The sequence below is a fragment of the Poecilia formosa genome, unplaced genomic scaffold (assembly GCF_000485575.1).
Source record: "Poecilia formosa unplaced genomic scaffold, Poecilia_formosa-5.1.2 Scaffold286, whole genome shotgun sequence".
NCBI lineage: Eukaryota > Metazoa > Chordata > Actinopteri > Cyprinodontiformes > Poeciliidae > Poecilia > Poecilia formosa.
The window spans coordinates 647,764-665,716 of NW_006800225.1; the positions used below are offsets into that span (position 1 = coordinate 647,764).

The 17,953-nt window shown below is 37.0% G+C and overlaps 2 protein-coding genes across 3 annotated transcripts; one reads left to right on the forward strand and one right to left on the reverse strand.

Moving 5' to 3' along the window:
• ctss1 (cathepsin S, ortholog 1) lies at nt 1-8,240 on the forward strand. 2 transcript variants are annotated; one of them, XM_007571733.2, is made up of 8 exons: nt 1-246; nt 4,134-4,257; nt 4,352-4,474; nt 5,984-6,136; nt 6,242-6,466; nt 6,702-6,867; nt 7,688-7,793; nt 7,874-8,240. In XM_007571733.2, exons 2-8 carry the CDS (start codon nt 4,135-4,137, stop codon nt 7,971-7,973), a joined length of 996 nt encoding a protein of 331 aa, XP_007571795.1. In that variant the 5' UTR covers nt 1-246; nt 4,134; the 3' UTR covers nt 7,974-8,240. The 2 variants fall into 2 exon arrangements, with proteins under 2 accessions (XP_007571795.1, XP_007571796.1); XM_007571734.2 differs by lacking the exon at nt 1-246 and adding an exon at nt 1,580-1,979.
• A 3,103-nt stretch (nt 8,241-11,343) lies between these two features.
• On the reverse strand, nt 11,344-17,407 carry LOC103151597 (synaptic vesicle glycoprotein 2A-like). Its single transcript, XM_007571757.2, has 4 exons — nt 17,402-17,407; nt 16,799-17,039; nt 16,551-16,710; nt 11,344-15,074 (listed from the first exon to the last, which is right to left on the reverse strand). The coding sequence occupies exons 1-4, from the start codon at nt 17,405-17,407 to the stop codon at nt 14,891-14,893; spliced, it is 591 nt and encodes a 196-aa protein (XP_007571819.1). The 3' UTR covers nt 11,344-14,890.
• Between the last annotated feature and the right edge of the window lie 546 nt (nt 17,408-17,953).

A 17,953-nucleotide genomic window follows, 5' to 3' on the forward strand; every position in this document is an offset into this window, starting at 1 on the left:
GCTCATCAGCAAATCTCTTTCCAAACCCGGATTCAGGAAGGGGGGAAAGATCAGAGGTGAACTCCTGCAGCAGTCTGAGCCAAATCAAAGTTCAGCGTTGCGTAATAACGTGATAACATTTGTTTCATTATATCTGCTTCCTGTTTGTCCGGTGTTGTGGCTGGATTTCTATGGGGTTTTTTTGCTACGTTGAGGACAGTAAGCAGTGAAGTGGAGCGTATAAAAGGAGAAGTGTGTTAGAGCAAGGTAAGCTGCAGACAAACAAAAAACAAAAATCTGTATTTTAAATCTGAGTATATTTCTCACAACTAGTCTTCACACTCGTGTTTTAAAGAATGACCTTTCATTTGTTTCTAGGCTTTTTCTCACTGTGACAACACAAGGAAGTTCAACGGTATAAAACGAGACGTTTTCGTGTCCAAATGCATAAAGACCGAGTCTGGCCTAAATAAAAACTTTGTTTCTGGCAGCTTCTACTTTTACTGTTTTAATCTTGAACTCCATATTAAGGTTAAAGATTCTATTTTATTGTGTTATACTCTTTGTTGTTGCACGAATTATAAATAATAAAGGACCAATTCTAGTTCATCAGACAAACTTATGTTTTATTACTGTTGAGAGTTGATTTCACCTATCCAAAGATTATATCCTCTCATTGTGATCATAAACAATAAATTAATGTCAGACTTTTAAAGATAGTAAACTTGGGAATTTCCTCCAATCCACACAAGGAGTTGAGGTCAGAGTCATCCCACAAGCCTAATGTTTGCCAGCTTTATTTCATTTCATTGACCTGTTACTAACCTAACTAAGTACATTTTTGGAGCAAGATCTTCTTTCTTGGTTGGCACCCTCTGAGTCTGTGGCTCCGCTGTACTTTACTGATAGTGACACTGACGTCCAATAAGAAACTGGGCTACATGACTAAGCTTTGATACGGTTGGTTTTTCCAGCCTCAAGTGAAAATTTGTCGACTACAAAAAGAAGTCTGGTTTGCAACAAGAAGCCAAACAGTTTAAGTGAAATTTACTAACAATGGCAAGAAGAATGTTCAAGTGTTTGATGTTATTTTTTGCCAAAAATATGAGGTAACACTTTTAATGCAAAGTTGCTCTAAAAGTTGCATTGAAAGTCCATTAAAAGTGCCAACGTTGCATTAAATTGTCATTATTTACAAAATCATGCAAAGTTGGCACTTTTAATGGACTTTCAATGCATCTTTTAGAGCGACTTTACATTAAAAGTGCCATTATTTACCGAATGACACTTCATGACGACATTCATAAACATTCATAAAGACGTCTTCATGTTCATAGCAGATGCTATGTCATGTTTTTGACAGTGTCATGTCAGTCTTATAAACACCCCTTCAAATTAAGTGTTACCAAATAGGTAGATTGTTACAGACAGAAAGTTTGGTTGAAGTGCAACTTCCCATCAAAAGGCATGTCTGGAATTTGCACATACGTTTTTTTTTTATTATTATTATATATGTGGGAAATCTTTTTCTTTTTTTTTTTTTTTTATCCATTCAACTCTCCAAAAACACACACACAATTCAAATCCACCGTAAAAATCTAATGGTCCAAAATGACTGGATCCAAACCACTAACTGTATTTCTTCTTTTTCTACGTCAGCATACAGTATCAGAGCATGACTCAGTATTATGCCGGTAAACAGCGAAGCCTTGCACGAATAAAACCGATGGTTTCATCTGAAATTCATTCCTTAACTTCTGCATTCTCAACACTTGGTTTTGGTTTGCGTGACGTTTTGCAATACCTTCATGTTTCTCGGCTGCTGCAGTCATGCTGGCAGGTTATATTGGGCCGAATGCAGCTGGTAGTAAATGAGACTCACATGATGAGCCGCAGAGCAGATGTAACAGGAAACAAGACTTCTCCTTTAACAGAGAGTCCGTTCCCCGGGTGTCATTTGTTCCTGGGACGTTAGTAACTCACTCATTGATCCCGTCAAGGTATGTGCAATCCTGGTTTTGTGTTTGGGGTAACAAAGAGATGAGCTGCTTGGTAAATATAGCGAGCAAATTCAATTATTATGCATTAGGATTGCTAGGAAAGTAACCTAGGCATGCTTGTGAAACCTGTTTTAACTTCCCCTTTGTGAGCATGTGTAAAAATGTAAAAATACACACTTTATCATCATTTACAGAAATATAAGACAGACCTCCTTTACTCTCATTAGTTCTTGTGCACCAGCACCAGTGATTGTTTAATTTTACTTGTGATGCTCCATTTTCAGGCGTTGAATTATTTATCGGCTTTCTGTCTCAGGTTAGTTAAAATTATGCAAAAAACAGTTTAAATCCAGACACATGAGAATAGTTTCTAAATACATTTTATGTACTCGATGTGGAAAAACTGCATCATTAATCTGGAACCATGTATTTCAAAAGTCTCCACTCCCAGGTTTTGTAATATTAAAATAGGACTGTGATGCATTATTTCAAAGCTTTTTCCATGTTTAGTGTGAAATTTATTCTGAAAATTTCAAAGAAAACAAAAATACGGTAAGATGTCAAACCACCATTTGTTTATAGTAGTTTGACTATTTCTATTTGCTACATTCAAGATTAAAAAGGAAGATGTTTTCAAAAGTGCACATCAGTTTCATTAGCTGCATTTTAAGATGGGTCAAACTTTTTGATGCTTCTTTCACAAGCGTCTCCACCTTCTCCTCTTTAAAACTAATTTGGCAGCATAATAAGAGTTATTGTTCATTTGGAGGGCCGCTTTGTGCAAAAATCTCTAACTTCATGGTTGATGTCGTAACATGAAACTTCAGTATTTGGTACATTGACTTTTGAGGAGTTGTCTTGAAATGCATTCATATGTGAGCGTGCATTTAACTAAAATTATATGAATTCCTGTAACAGATGAATAGAAACCCATGAAGTAATCGCCTGGGGTTCCCCAAGTTGTCTTATTTAAGTTTTTTTAAAAATCCCCCATCTCAGTATTCTGACAAATAATTTTATTAATCCTAGTTTATCCAGACGAGAAAACAAGAATAGCTTAATTTAATTCTTAATGAGAAAAAAAGTTTTGCTTGTATGCAACTTTAGAAAAAATGAAATAAAAACCTCCTGCTTATTCCACCAAATATTGATCTCTGAACTCTTCCTGAGTCAAAACATTAGTATTGTTGTTTCTAAATGAATTTAAACTTGTTTTCTTTGCATCATTTGAGCTCTGAAAGCTCTGCATCTATTTCATTATTTTGACCATTTCTCATTTTCTGCAAATAAATACAAAATGTTTGCTTGTGATTTCAGAGACATGCTGTCAGATGTTCGTAGAATAAAAGAACAATGTTCACTTTACTCAAACATAAACCTGTAAAAAGGAAGATCAGAGAAACTGATTGTCAGATTCAAACAACCTAAAAAACATTCAAAAAGGAGAAAGACAAGAGAGTTTTAGATTTACTTGCAAGGAGAACGGACAGAGACGTGCTTCAGTTACGATCTCCTACCGCTCTGAAGCACGTCCTGCCGTACCCTTTCTTTTTTTTTCCCCCTTAGCGCAATCCCTAATTACATAGCTATATCTTGAGTTAATCACATCGCGTTGCTCCTTCTTCTGTTCTCTTGAGTCACAAGCTTGTTGCACCTAAAGGCTGACATAGTGCAGAGTGCAGAGTGCAGAGTTCAGTTCCTGTTTGTTTCCTACTGTAGCTGCAATACAGGAACTGATGAACTCACAGAACAGTGGTGACATGCAGCACAACTAAAACAACTTCACACATCAAACACAGTAAACATAGGATCAAATATACTAAATATTTCAAATATTGATCATTTTAAGTGGTCTCTCAATTCTTTCCAGAGCTGTAAATATTGAAATATGGCCACAGCTGTACATATTTTTATCAAATATAATTCTGGGGCACAGTGTCAATTTCTTTTCAGGTTATGAACATATAATCAGTGGGTAAATAGAGAGAAACCTTCTCACCAATATTGACAGGCAGCACAGTTAATATCTGAGCCGTAACGCTGAGGTCCTAATATTAAGTTTAAGAATATCTGATCAGTCAAATAGTTCCCCAGCTAGAAGTCTGAGATGACACCCGATCGTGTTAAATGTGTTTTGTTTTTCTTTTCTTCTAGGATGCATGTCTGGTTGAGTGCAGTTTTGCTCCTGGCAGCTGTGATCCTCTGCTGCTCTTCATCAGCCACAAACAGATTGTGGGACGACTGGAGAGCTCAGCATGGCAAAGCTTATGACAATCAAGTATGAGTTAGAGAGAAGAAATGAATAAATTTATAATATTCAACACATTTCTTGTCGTACAAATGTGCAAACGTGTTTGATGGGACCGTTTCAGACCGAGCTGGACTTCAGGAGAACAGTGTGGGAGAAAAACCTGCTGTTGATGCTGAGACACAACCAGGAGGCTTCAGCAGGAAAACACAGCTTTACTCTGGGACTGAATCATCTCGCTGACATGGTAGGATGAGGCTCTAGCGGCGGGTCCCGTCCGTCTGCCTTTCTGAGGCCTAGCAAACGAAGCAGAAGAGCAGTGATCTAAAAAGGCGGGCAAGCCAGCTGACCTCAAAACAAATAAGAAATAGTCAGAAAAAAATAGTAAAACTCAGCAATAATTAATGCAGAGCGAAAAATCTGCTTTCTCAAGCCTTTGGCAGCATCTAAGCCAGAGGTCAGCAACCTTCACGACCCTTAGAGCTTTTTTTATCTGCTGAAAAAAAAGTGCATAGAGGCAGGAAAGAAGCATGAGTGTTTCAAGCAAAGTAGCTTGTTTTTTTTTTTGTAAAGCCTACTATAGAAAATTTGTTTGGATTTTTCTTTTGAAATAAAGTAAACCATTTCATTTTTGTATTTAAAAGGTTCAATAACATAAACTATTATCACTCTCAGTGGTAAAGTTGTGCATATACTGCATACAAATCCAATGAGAAGGAGGTTAAAACAGGCACGATATGAGCCTGTCTGTGTGCAACTTGCAAGAAAACACTCCATAGAAGGAAAAAATGTAGATTTTTTCTTCAAAAAAATGAAAAATTAAAAGCATAAACAGATATTCAGTTGCAAAGATGAAGAATCTGAATATGCAGGGTCTTTTCTAAAGGATATCACAAGGTGGTTTTTATTTGGCCGGAGAGCCTGGGCAGAAATGCCTGGATGGGTGTAGCATGTCAACGCTCTGCAGGAGTCTGGCTCCAATGTTTGGGACGCTCACACAAGCTTTTGGCTCGCTGTCAGAGGACAGAGCACTGCAGAACATTGGAAAGTGCCATCACTGTTCAGCAATATCCATGAATAAAAGAAGACAGAGTGCAGGATGATACTGAAGAATACAGCCAAAGAGCATAGTAGAGACCCCGTTCAGAAATGGGATTCATTTTAATCTTCTTCTTATCAGCACTTAGTGGGATTTTTAAAAATCCTTTTTTTGTTGTTATTGTTTTGCCTTCCACAAAAAGAAAACACACACATATCTGAGACACTGAACACTTTTCTGAACAAAAGAACATTTTATTAAACTCAAAACAAAAGCACTGGTCACAATAGTATGATGCAAAAAGTTGGTGACATTTCAACCGGCAGTGGAAATGCTCTCCTGAATATGCCAGACCGTGAAATAACGTACCGAATCCCAGTGAAACCGGGCCCAAGCCATTGTTCCAAAGAAGCTCCTAAATGTGCAGCATAAACACATAACACTCACAAACACACTGGACTGTTTCACGAATACTACAGAGGAAAATGCTCCGCCTTGAATGGTATCAAAGTCAGAAAATAGTTTTTAAAAAATATCTTCCATCTGCATATTTTTAGTATCCATAAACCTAAAACTCAATTTAAGCTGTAGAAACTTTTACGACGAGTTGCAATTTAATGTAGGATTTGTTAGTCTCACTTTTTGATACACCCATTGTCCCCTGGGTTATTTTGACAAACACTATCCCTGTGTTTTCTGTTGTGTTTCTGCTTTAAGACGGCCGAAGAAGTTAATGAGAGGCTGAACGGTTGGAAGGTGGAGGAGCTTCTCGATCTCAGGAATGACACGTTCAGAGACACAAATGACTCATCACTTCCTGCAAGCGTCGACTGGAGGTCAAGCGGACTGGTCGGTCCCGTCAGAAACCAGGTACTGAATGAGCTGCCGAAGGGAGATCAGCAAAACCTGGAAGACAACAGAAGCTATATATATATATATATATATATATATTTTTTTTTTTTTTGTTCTTTTTAGGGTTTGTGCGGTTCATGCTGGGCCTTCAGCGCTCTGGGAGCTCTAGAGGGGCAGATGATGAAGCGAACAGGCGTCCTCGTGATGCTGAGTCCACAGAACCTGGTGGACTGCAGCGCTAAGGAGGGAAACCTCGGCTGCAGGGGAGGATACATCACCAAGGCCTTCAGCTACATCATTCACAACGGAGGCGTCGACTCAGAGAGCTCGTACCCCTACGAACACAAGGTCATCCTCTGAACGCTGACGCAGACCTTCTTTTCTTTTTTCTTAATATTTTTAATTTACTATACTCATCAAAAATAGAATATCCTAATGTCCTTTTTGTCCCCTCTAATGAGTCGCATAGTGTCGAGTTTATCTTTAAGACAAAGGCAAAGATCGTAAACTGAACAGAGAGCGGTGATAACAGCTTGAATAACACATTTTCTACACTTCTAACATTTCCCCGTCTTGTTTGCAGAATGGAAAATGCCGCTACTCGCTCCAAGGCAAGGCGGCTCACTGCTCCAACTTTCACGTCCTTCCACCGGGGAACGAGTTGGCTCTGCAGGCTGCAGTGGCATCAGTGGGACCAGTTGCCGTGGCTGTGAACGCCATGCTGCCCTCGTTCCATATGTACAAAGGAGGTGAGGATGCTGACGGCTCTGAAATCAGGGCGTTTGCCAGGGCTCGCACTTGCAAGTCAACCTTTCTACGTTTTAAGTCAGATTTGTGATGAAATATTTAGAATAAGTTTCATAGATAAAGCTGCAAATAATGTGCAAGTTTTCCTGTTTTATGGTTTGAAGGTGAAAATCAAATAGTTGTGAAAATGACTGATTTTGTTGGTATGAAACTGATTTAAAGAAATATTATTATTTTTTATCTATAGAACAGCAGGTTAGCTTCTCCTACAACACTTCACAAGGTTGTGGAGTACAGTAATGAATCTTTGACTTTTCCTCTGAGTACAGTCTACTTGGTTCCTCTCTTAAGCTCTTCTCTTCAGCTCACACACAGGATTTATGTCTGTGGACTGGAAAGTGTTCATTTTATGTTTGGTGAACCGTTTCTGTGTTCTTTTAACCAAATTATTTTAGTCATCCAGCTTAAAGACCCATCGTCCATCCATTCTCAGTTATTTGGCAGAGACAAACATATTTGATTTAAAATTATCTTGTGTTGCTGAGTTTGTGATGCCGATGACCCTACAATGGTTCCAAAAGCATTTGGGACAGGCCCAGCATCACAGAACCTCCACCATACCATATGTTTGTTCTTTGTTTTAATCTGATCTGAAAGTCCCAAGATTTGGTTTGCAAACCTCACATGTTTGTATTTGTGATGGTAGGACAGAAATTGGTTATTTTAAAAAAAAAAATAACTATTCAGTATTTTTGCTGTATTAAAAAGTTACCATACTCATAACTATTTCAGTTCCTGTTGCTAAATAAATTATTCTCGCAGGTTTATACAACGCACCTGACTGTAACCCACAGCTAATCAATCACGCTGTGTTGGTTGTGGGCTACGGCACAGACGGAGGACAGGACTACTGGCTAGTAAAAAACAGGTAGGGGTGTTTTCACATTTACTTTTTTTAGCATCTGTTCTTTAATAAAATGATTAAACGTGATATTTATGTGGTTGCAGTTGGGGAACGACTTGGGGAGAAGGTGGATTTATCCGGATTGCGAGGAACAAGAAAAATCTCTGTGGAATCGCAACGTTAGGAGTCTACCCAACGCTGTGAAGTCAACTGAGATTTATTCTGTTTTAATTTTATGTTGCTGGTTTTTGAAAGAAGCACACTGTGCTGTCAGAGCACTACAGAATCTACTAACCACACACTGCTGGTTCAAAAGGTTCTATAGGCCAATATAATATATTTTTAAAGGATTCAGTGCTGCAGGTGGGAGCACTGGGTTCAAATCCTGCTCTGAGGTCTTTCTGCAGGTGGTTTGCATGTTTATCCTCTGCATGAGTCAGTTTTCTTCATGTATTCCAGGTTCCTCCCACATAACTAAATCATGTTAGGTTAATTGGTATTTCTAAATTAAGATATGAGTCCTGTGTGTATTTGTGGTGAACTGGCGACTTGTCCAGTTCCCCCTCAGCTGTGGATGATGAGTGAATATTAGCTTTAATCTGAACTGCTAAAATGCTCTGCAGATGAAACAGATGGAATATTCAATTATAAATTATAAAATTAGTACCTGGACTCTATAAAATGGGACCATTAAACTTTACAGATTTTGTTTTTACATTTTCCAAATTCAAAATTTTGATGCGAACACTTATGTTTCAGGAATGTCAATTTTCCCAACTCAGGGCTATCTCTAAATACAGATAAAATGCAACAAAAGGTTGAGAGTAAGTATTTGAGTTTTTGAGGAATGTTTTTTTTTTTTAATCAAATTATTCTGCATACTAGGAACTTACAAAAACTAGTCCCTACTCACAAGAAACTTCCCTGCTTGTCTTTATTTATACAAACTCATCAGTTTAGATCCAGACCTCAATGTAATTTATAGAGATTTCATCTGATACACAAACACAAAGTAGCACATTATTGTGAAGTCAAAGGAAAAGAATAAATTTTTGTAAAAAAAAAAAAAAGATTTTGTATGAATAAAACTCTGAAAAGTGTACTTCACATATGCGTTGAGTCATTCCTCTGCCTCCCTGCTCCGCCGTGCCTTCAGAGGGGTTTCAACGATGACCACCAGCACCATAATTTTGACCCTTTCCCTAAACATGACTTTAAGTATATGGTATAATCCCTGCTTACGTATCACTAAGTCCTCTTTTTACTGGTAGGGTTGTGCTTAAAGAGGAATTAAAAGTGCTTGGGGACTGGTGCAGAAGGCAGGACCTTAAATCCTTTAACAAACTACAAGCTAAATTCAAGTCATACAAACATTAAAACTGAAACTGTGTGGTGGGATTCATCAGACAGACGAGACACATCTTCAATTGCTTAAATGTCTGACAAAGGTCAGAAACGTCTTTTCTTTTGAATGTGTTCAAGCCCTTTCAGTAGATTAAAAACATGATGGCCAGCTAAATTATTCAGTGTTTGGAACAGACACAAATAGCTCAACAGTCTTCTTTTAAAAACTGTGTGCTATTTTCAAGCAAAAATAAATAAATAAATAAATAAATAAATTTTCTTGTTGCATTTTTGTTTCTCAATGCAAAAAGCATTTATGAGAAAACACATTTTCTAAAACATTTTTCAAAGGTGAAAATATATATTTTTTTAAACTCAAGGGAATTGACGTAGCAGTAAGAAGCTGATCTAGTTTTTGCTCTCCGTTTTCAGGAAGTATTTGTATCATAATGTGATGCATTTTCTAAGTAAAAAAAAAAAGAAATACTTGTGTGTTGCTGAACCTGGTTACCTCCTGCTGTTTTAACTTGATAAATAAAAACCAGATCTGTCTCCATCGTGGGCGGTGACTGAGGACTCGCTCACCATCTCCTCCTCCAACTCTCTGAGGTTGCATTCCCTTCAGAAGAGAATCCTAAAACGATTCAGTAACAAAACCGTGTGGATTATTCAACGCAGGTGCCGCTTTAATTAATCTTTCTCTAAATTTCCAAAACTATATACATTTTTTGCTTTCATTATTATTCCTTGACTTTGCGTCAACTGGAAAATAAGGTTTATTTTTGATTAAACTTACACATCAGTCAAACTAAATGAGTTTCTGAAAGTATTCAGACTTCTATGACTATTTGATGTTTGGTTTCCTGTGACTGAATTTTATTCAATCATCACATAACAGCGCGAAGGCAGTAAAACACAAACCAATCTGTGCTGTAAATAAAGTGACAGACATAAATATATATATGTTATATATATATATATGTATGTTAGATTCACTGCAGAGGTGTGTCTTTTTTTTCATCCGAAGTTGTGTGTAAAAAAAATAAAATTAAATGGGCAAAAAAGAGCTGAGAAACCTTCTTCCATCTCCTCTGTGGATGATCTGGGACACATTCACGGCTTGTTTTTGCTGCCACCAAGTGGACAGAAAACGCCTAACAGCTACCGCATGGCTATTTGCAGGTGTGAAGCAAGCGTGGAGTTAAATACTCGCTGAATGAGCCTAGAAACAGTCTGGTTTCTCCCCTTGGCAGCTGCACAGGTCAGTGATGGTTTAACCCTCTGATGCGTGAGTGACTGACAATACAGTCTTCCGTGAGTGGGTCCTTTTTGACCCGGGTTACAATCAATGTGTTTTTATGCTACTTTTGTCATTTTGATTCAAAATAATGTTTTGTATAATACTTTCTTCTGTGTTTTATTTCACACAAGTCATAAAATGACTCATGCTGTTAATCTTGAGGTGAAGCAATCATCAGGAAGAGCATTTTAATATTCAGGTGATATTGGCTCATTGCAATATTTGATACACAGATCAAATAAAACCTGTGGCTTCATGTGGCTCTGTTTTTTTTTTTTTTTAAGGATCAACTTTTATGTGCAATAGTGTTACGAGAATAGATAATGCTAGAGTTTCTTCTCCCCAAGGCAACAGATGGCCAGTAGTGTGATTTAATGCAATTCCTGTGGAAATATTCTAAATTCAAAGGAAATTTCAAACTGAATTTAGACTTAGATGTATCAAAATTACCTTTATATGCAATGCAAGACATTATTTTTTTTTTATTATTTTTATTTTCATTATAATTTGCCTCATAGAACTGGATAACTGGCACAAATGTGCAAAACCCAGCATAAAGAACAAGTCTCACAGAAAATACATACAGCACCTTTTCAGCATCACCAAAATAATCTCAATATCCATGATAATAAATACTATATTTACCAAGATCTTCAATCTTCATTTACAAAACACAAAGACAACACATAATAGATTTTTTTTCATATTTAACTTTTTAGAATTGTTTCCTTGATCTTTTTTTCCCCACAAAGTCTGTACTTTTACATAGAAACATTTACAGTTTCCACACACAATACACTGAATTTTGAAGTGAACTTACATTTAGAGAAGAACCTTTATTAGTTAATAAACAGATCAGAGTCAAACTGAATAAAACACAAATGTAAACTCCTTTTATCCCACATAAAATGAAGGATTCTCGCTGTTCTCTGCAAATGAGTGTTTTTCCGGGATGGGTAGATCCTTTTTTTTTTTTTTTTGGTAAACAAGTCATTCAGAACCCATCTGTATGTTCTTAGGAGTTGATCAGACAAATATCATGCCATGAAAACACCTTTAACAGACCACCATAATCAAGGGAAGTAATTCTGATGTCTATATGCTGCCATGAAACTCAAACCAGAAATAAGTTTTTCATTTGTATATGTATAGATTTTACAGATAGCAACAGTTGGTTACATTTTGGACAGGAGCTTACACTTTAACAGAAAACTTTTTTAATAAGTCAAGGCCCTTCTTATTGCTTACCTGTCCTCTTTTCTTCCATAAACTCAAACAAGTAGGTTCATGTGATTTCTAACTTTTCGTGCATAATTTATGCACATTTTTGGCTCCCGTTACTATTGCCTCTTCCCGGCCTTCCCTATCTTGTATCTCTGACAAGACTGATGTGTTTCGAGCTGCATCATCTTCAGATATTTATTGATAAACTGTATGAGTGTACTAAGGTAACTTGGGTCCAAGCTGTACAAGGAGATGAGTTACCGTCGACTAACTGTCATGTCACATAATCAAGTTCGACCAACGTTGACCCCACTTTGATAAAGAACAATCATTGCAAGCAAACAGATCTATGTCATCATACAACAATGAAAAACTCTGCTTCTCTTGCTTTAGACAAAAACAGCTGGCATACAGGACATCCAAGAGATTAGACAATACGATACAAACATGCATCAAGATCGGCTGGATACAGAAATCTGATGGGTAAAAAAGTTATTTTTGTGGATGTTAGTCATGCTTTTGCTTTGTGTTTAATCAGTCAGGTCATGTTTAGCTTCATTTAAAGCCTTTTTGAAGACATTAAAATCTATACTGATGAAAAAAAATCTAATTAACTAAACATGTGAACCATCATGTTTAGTGATTTTTATTTTTTTTATTCAGTCAGTTTCTATTGAAATAAGCTCAGATATTTGATTCAATAAACAGCTAGCTTCACTTAGCATTGTAACAAAAAATTTTAACTGAGGTATGTAGATGGTATGGTAGGTATGTAGATGCAGTTTTTATGGGAGGTATGAAAGATCAATAGAAATCAATAAATGGATCATGAACAAACTCAGTTACTTTTAAAGAAATAACTCATGTCAGTTTTATCTGCTGCTTTCACAACTTGCTGTATTAGCTAGCTATGCTACATGGCTAACGCTAGTTGCACATGAACTAGCAACAGTTTTTGTTCATATGTGAAAGAATAAATGTAGTTGTATAAAGTTACTGTATGTCTGGCAGCCTTGCATTTCCAATGCTAATATGTTTGCACCACATGTGCTATGCTAAACTATGCTAACAGAAGTAAAGAGCGGTCTGACTTTTTGTTTTTGGAATGACATAAAAATAACAAGTCTGCAGTGTTTTTAAGTTTATATTGTGCAGTTATTTCCTTTACTTTAAGCCCTAATGTTTTAAAATGTATTCTTATGTTGTGTTTCAAAGATTGTTTTGGTTTTGGGCAAGTCCACTTCGCTAATGGAAAAAAAAGTAAGCTACTGTTAAGTACTTTTATATCAATAATATATTAATACAACTATAAATAGAAAAAATAGAGGAATTTAAAAACAAATTTATGAATTTCATTTTTCTCTTTACTTTAAAAAATATGTGTAGTAGTAAACAATTGTGTGAAAGTAATTATCTTTATTCGTAATAAGAACCGTCTCCTATTTGTTAACAACATATTCCTTTAGAAATTCATCTCCTCGTTCTTTTGCAGATTTAATTTTATGCCGCCCACAACTATAAAATAACAGTACGCTACTAGTAAACACATGTACACAATCTAGAGGATGTGTTAAGGTCAAAATCTCACACTCACTGATTGTCAGCACACATGATGATGTAAAACCTCAGACAAATGACGCCAAGAATCAATAATAAGCACAATCCATTTTGTATTCAGAATGCTTTAGTATTAAGTTGGAGAGCGGTGCAGTGAGAGATAATTTTTCAGTAAAAACTTAATACGGTGAGGAATGACTGAACAGGAGCCCTTAAAATTAACTCACATCTTCCCTATATGCTCTGCTGCCTATATTTAGTTTTGGTCCCATTTGTTTAATGGCCAAGGTGATAAAGGAAGGACTTGATCTGATCCCAAGTAGAAACTGCTGCAGTTTTCTGTCTGTCTGTGCCATGACATGCTCTGCACTATGCGCTCAATCATTACCAAACAGCTATCAATGCCAAAGAAAGAGCATGAAACAGCAGAAATGCTAAACGTTAAATTGTACAACGTTTGAAGCAGCACATCCTGGACTGGTGTGTTTGTAGGTGTATTCCCGAATAAATACATTTAAAGCTGCAGAGTTTTATTTATTACAGAGTCTTAGAACTAATTTTAATCATTTTAATATAATATCACAGTGAGTCTTGGTATCTGCAAATCACTCACTGACCTCCAGGACAAAAAAAAATCAGATTGCGGAATTATGAATACAATAAGAAACAAATCATCTTTAGGATAAAGCTACCTAGACCTGTTTAAGGTCTGGGATTTCCTCCTGAGTCTGAGGACATAAGATGACATCAAGAGTTGTTTTGAATCTTTATGACTAAAATAAATCAAAATATGAAAACATCCTGCTGACATAGAAACAAGCAGTCAATTCGATCGACGTACATTAACCTTTTTGTGAAGCTAACTCCAAAACCTGATTTTCACCTAAAAACAAACACTTCAACCTCCCAGTTTTTCCATCCACAAAAGCTCAAACACAACTGGCTCCCTTAAAACACACAGCTAATGCAGACAAAAAGCACATTATGGTCTCCTCTCACACATAAACATTTGACCAAAATCCATCCCTCTCACCCATGAACATCCACAGACTGTCACACACAGGGAGGGTAAACACCAGCTTGACACGGAGGAACTAGATCTAAGAATCCTGTGAAATGCATCTCCGTCTGTTTGTCTGAGGAAATCAGCTTTACTGAAATGTTTTAGTGGGTTTTGGTAGGTAATACCAGCTTCCAGCGGGCCTGGCAGTGATGAACTGAACTATTAGAAAACAGTATAATAAGTAACAGCTCTGTAAACCAGTCATGGAGATTAAGACACACGAGTAAAGAAGAACGCTGCGATTTCAGCGTGCATGAGCTAAATCTTTCCCACAACAAATGCTTCTTCTTTTCAGTATTTTTTCTGCCATTCCACTGTGACTGTGTCTTAGTACAAATACATATTTAACCACCTTTGTAGGATTAGACTTTTGTAATACCTGCCAGAGCAGCTGAAAATAAGCCACAGGTGTTGAGATTTCTTAAAAAAAAACAAAAATGTTTGCTCTTCTTTAATACCTGACATTGAACGATGCAATCCACATTTCAAAGGATTCTGGGCTTACAATAGGGGGGCAGGCAGTCTCTACTGTTGCTGTGAAACGAACGGGCAGCGCTGAAGCTCTCGCGGATGTTCAGGCCTATCACTCTCTCCCTCCGGCTGAACTCTGCTGCCTTCTGCTGGTCGTCTGCCTTACTGCAACACCTGGCCTCTCGTCTCAGGCAGCTTTGTCGCGAGGAAACTGCCGGCGGCGAGCGCTCCGCCGGCGAATAAGATGGGTACGGCCTTCGTGATGCCCACGAACGACTGGAAGATGCTGATGCCCAGAACAGCTGCCAGTTTGCAGAGGGCGTTCAGGAAACCGAACGCTGTGGTCCTGAAGACAAGAACAGAGAGCAGCTATCAGTTCCAAAATGTAGAATATTTTAACATAAAGTTTTGTGGAAAAGTCCTAAATCATTCCTCCTTTTGTATCCAAGTAGGAATGCTTTCTTGTCATCTCCTCAAAAAGCTTTCTGAAGGTCTTTTTTATACATCCACTTACTTCTGACCTATGACTCATCCAGGTATAAAAAGCCTCCTTCTGTATTTTTCGGACTATAAACCGCTACTTTTTTCCTAAGCTTTGAACCATGCGGCTCATAGCCCGGTGCGGCTTTTCTGTGGATTGAACTTCAACCACCAGGGGGCTCTTTAGCAGGAAGTAAATCATTGGAAGTCAAAATTGAAAATCAAAGAAGAAAGTGCTGATTTTCATTTAGAACAAGCACATGTAGCAGCAAATTTAGGACGCAGCCCTGTGCTGCCTCCTTGTGGAAAACCGAGAGCGGTGTGGCTTATATATGTACATTTCCAGTTAAAAAAAAAAAAGACTTTGTGGGTGTGGCTTGTAGTGAGGTGCGCTCTATAGTCTGGAAAAAACGGTATATACTGTACTGAAATCCTTAACTAATGACGTTTGTATACATAGCAGAGATGTTCTGATTTTTTTTTATGTCGTAACCACAAACTTTGATGCATTTTACTGAAACTTTATGTACGGAGCAACACAAAGTATTGCATAATTATAAATCGATAAATTATTTGGATTTTTTTTTTAATTTTTACAAGTAAAAATCTAAAAAGTGTGGCATACATTTACTAAAGTGAGATTTAAATTTTACATAACATTTTTAATATTTAAATACTTGATGTAAATAATCTAGATTATTTTGTTTCTTTAATTCTCTGCTATTTTTTATTTAATTGTTTTTAAAAAAATCTATTACTCTTATTTTTTATGTTCTCACTAACTGTTTTGTAACCATTAAGTCCCTTGTTTTATGTTTCATTGGGTTTTATATTTATTGACAATCGCTGTGGAAACAAGCTCTTTTGTGTTTTGTGTCTTTTCAATATTACTGTCACAAAGATGCGATTTGGTTCCATTTTGTATAGCTGAATCAATTTAAAAAATACAAAAGATAACAAAGAAAACAATAAAAACAGACATTTTGAAAGACATTTGATTTGATTTGATTGGGTAACTATTAATAAAAACCACTTCGAGCAATAAAAACACCAATAGAAAGGAATTTGGTGTCATAATGTTGTAGCATAAAATCTGCTTTTATGTTATCTGCTTTTGGTAAATGATGTAAAAACATTTACCAAACATTGTTTTAGAATCATAAAGTACTTGTTTTGAATAAAAACAAAAACTGCAGGATTTATTCCAACAAAAAAAAACATTTAAAGGTGATCATTTAAAACAAACAGTTTTCATTTCTGGCACCTCAGTCAGAGGGGTTTCCATAGTTACTGATCCAGAAACGATTAACTATGAAGCTGTTCTGTGCTGCTGTTGTGCTACCTTTTATCTGACGGGTACAGCTCCACCGTTATCACATCCAGGGCGTTCCACGAGGCGATGCTGATGCCACCAAACAGACACAAGAGGGCGATCATCCCCGACTCGCTGTTGCCGAACATCAAGAAGAAGCAGCTGACACAGGATATGATGCTAGATCCCGCTGGGGAAGAAGAAAAAAAACATAACTTTTAAATCAATTTTGCAGTCATACCAAATGTTGATATTCATACTTGATTGCGTTTGCCTACCCAGCATCCTCAAACGGCCAATTTTGTCCATCAAAAGCGCAGACACAATGTTCCCGGGGAGCACAGCTAGTGTACCGAGGAAGTTGACAAAGTATATCATGTAGGCGTTGTTGAAGTCATCGCTGAAGTCCAGCATACAGCCCTCTTTGTTGTGGAGGAACGTGCTGTTGATCAGCTTGCAGTTGATGAACCTGTACTTGAACAAATCTGAGGAGGGAAAGAAGTTGCATAATTGTTCCCACTAAGGACTGCAACCTCAGAGATTCGGATCAAAGGTGAAAACTAAAACTAAAAATATTGCAAGATGTGGCGTTTCCAGGTGCTTTTATGTGAAGTCCTTATCTAACCTGACACAGACGTCTCTCTCAACTGATTGGATGAAAATCAGAAATCAACCTCCATTTTCAAGTCCTGCCACACATTCCCAACTGAATTTATGTCTGGACTTTAATTAGGCCATTCTAATATGGCCTAATTAGAATACTAATTCTAATTAGGCCATAAAAAATGCTAATTAGAATTTTGCTGATCTAAACCATTCTGTTGTCTGTGTATGTTTATGGGGGCCATCCCACTGCAAAGTGAACCAGTCTCAAGTCTAACCTGCATCCCTCCAGAACCATCCCGTTCACTTCTGATTTGTTCTTTATGTTTATAATCTTTGGGGTAGAAGCATTGTTTTTATTTATTTGTTTTTATTTTTTTAATTTTAGATGTTGTAGAGCTGAAAGGATGTTTGCTCTTACTTTTTCACTTTGTGAAAGTTATTTTCATGAGTAACCATAGCAACAAGAAGTTGCCATGGTTATGCAACAACCAAAAATTCCAGAGTAACGAAAAAAATAAATAAAACAATAGCACCGCCTTCTGATTCTCCCAGACCTGCATTGGCCTGAAGAAAATATGACACAATGGCTTGCCATATTTCTACTGCTTAAATTTAAACTTGTGCACACTGTTGATTTAAAACAGACAAGGGATTCTATAAACTTCTGCATGCCATCATTGCAAACTGTTCCTGTGTTGCTGTTATTGCTATTACACAAGCCATGTTTTCCTGTTGCAGACATATTTCAGTGATTCTTGAGAATAGGGACAAAACCGGTCCTATGGATAAAACACAAAATTTGAATAAAATATACACAAAATATAATT

What these genes read in the sequence shown, in the direction of transcription:
- ctss1 (XM_007571733.2), top strand. Translation starts at nt 4,135, where the DNA reads ATGCATGTCTGGTTGAGTGCAGTTTTGCTCCTGGCAGCTGTGATCCTC. An exon ending in TGAATCATCTCGCTGACATG is followed by an intron (nt 4,475 to 5,983) that starts GTAGGATGAGGC and finishes TTCTGCTTTAAG; the next exon opens with ACGGCCGAAGAAGTTAATGA. An exon ending in CGTACCCCTACGAACACAAG is followed by an intron (nt 6,467 to 6,701) that starts GTCATCCTCTGA and finishes TCTTGTTTGCAG; the next exon opens with AATGGAAAATGCCGCTACTC.
- LOC103151597 (XM_007571757.2), bottom strand. An exon ending in TGGCCGTTTGAGGATGCTGG is followed by an intron (nt 16,711 to 16,798) that starts GTAGGCAAACGC and finishes CTTCTTCCCCAG; the next exon opens with CGGGATCTAGCATCATATCC. An exon ending in CTGTACCCGTCAGATAAAAG is followed by an intron (nt 15,075 to 16,550) that starts GTAGCACAACAG and finishes TCTTGTCTTCAG; the next exon opens with GACCACAGCGTTCGGTTTCC.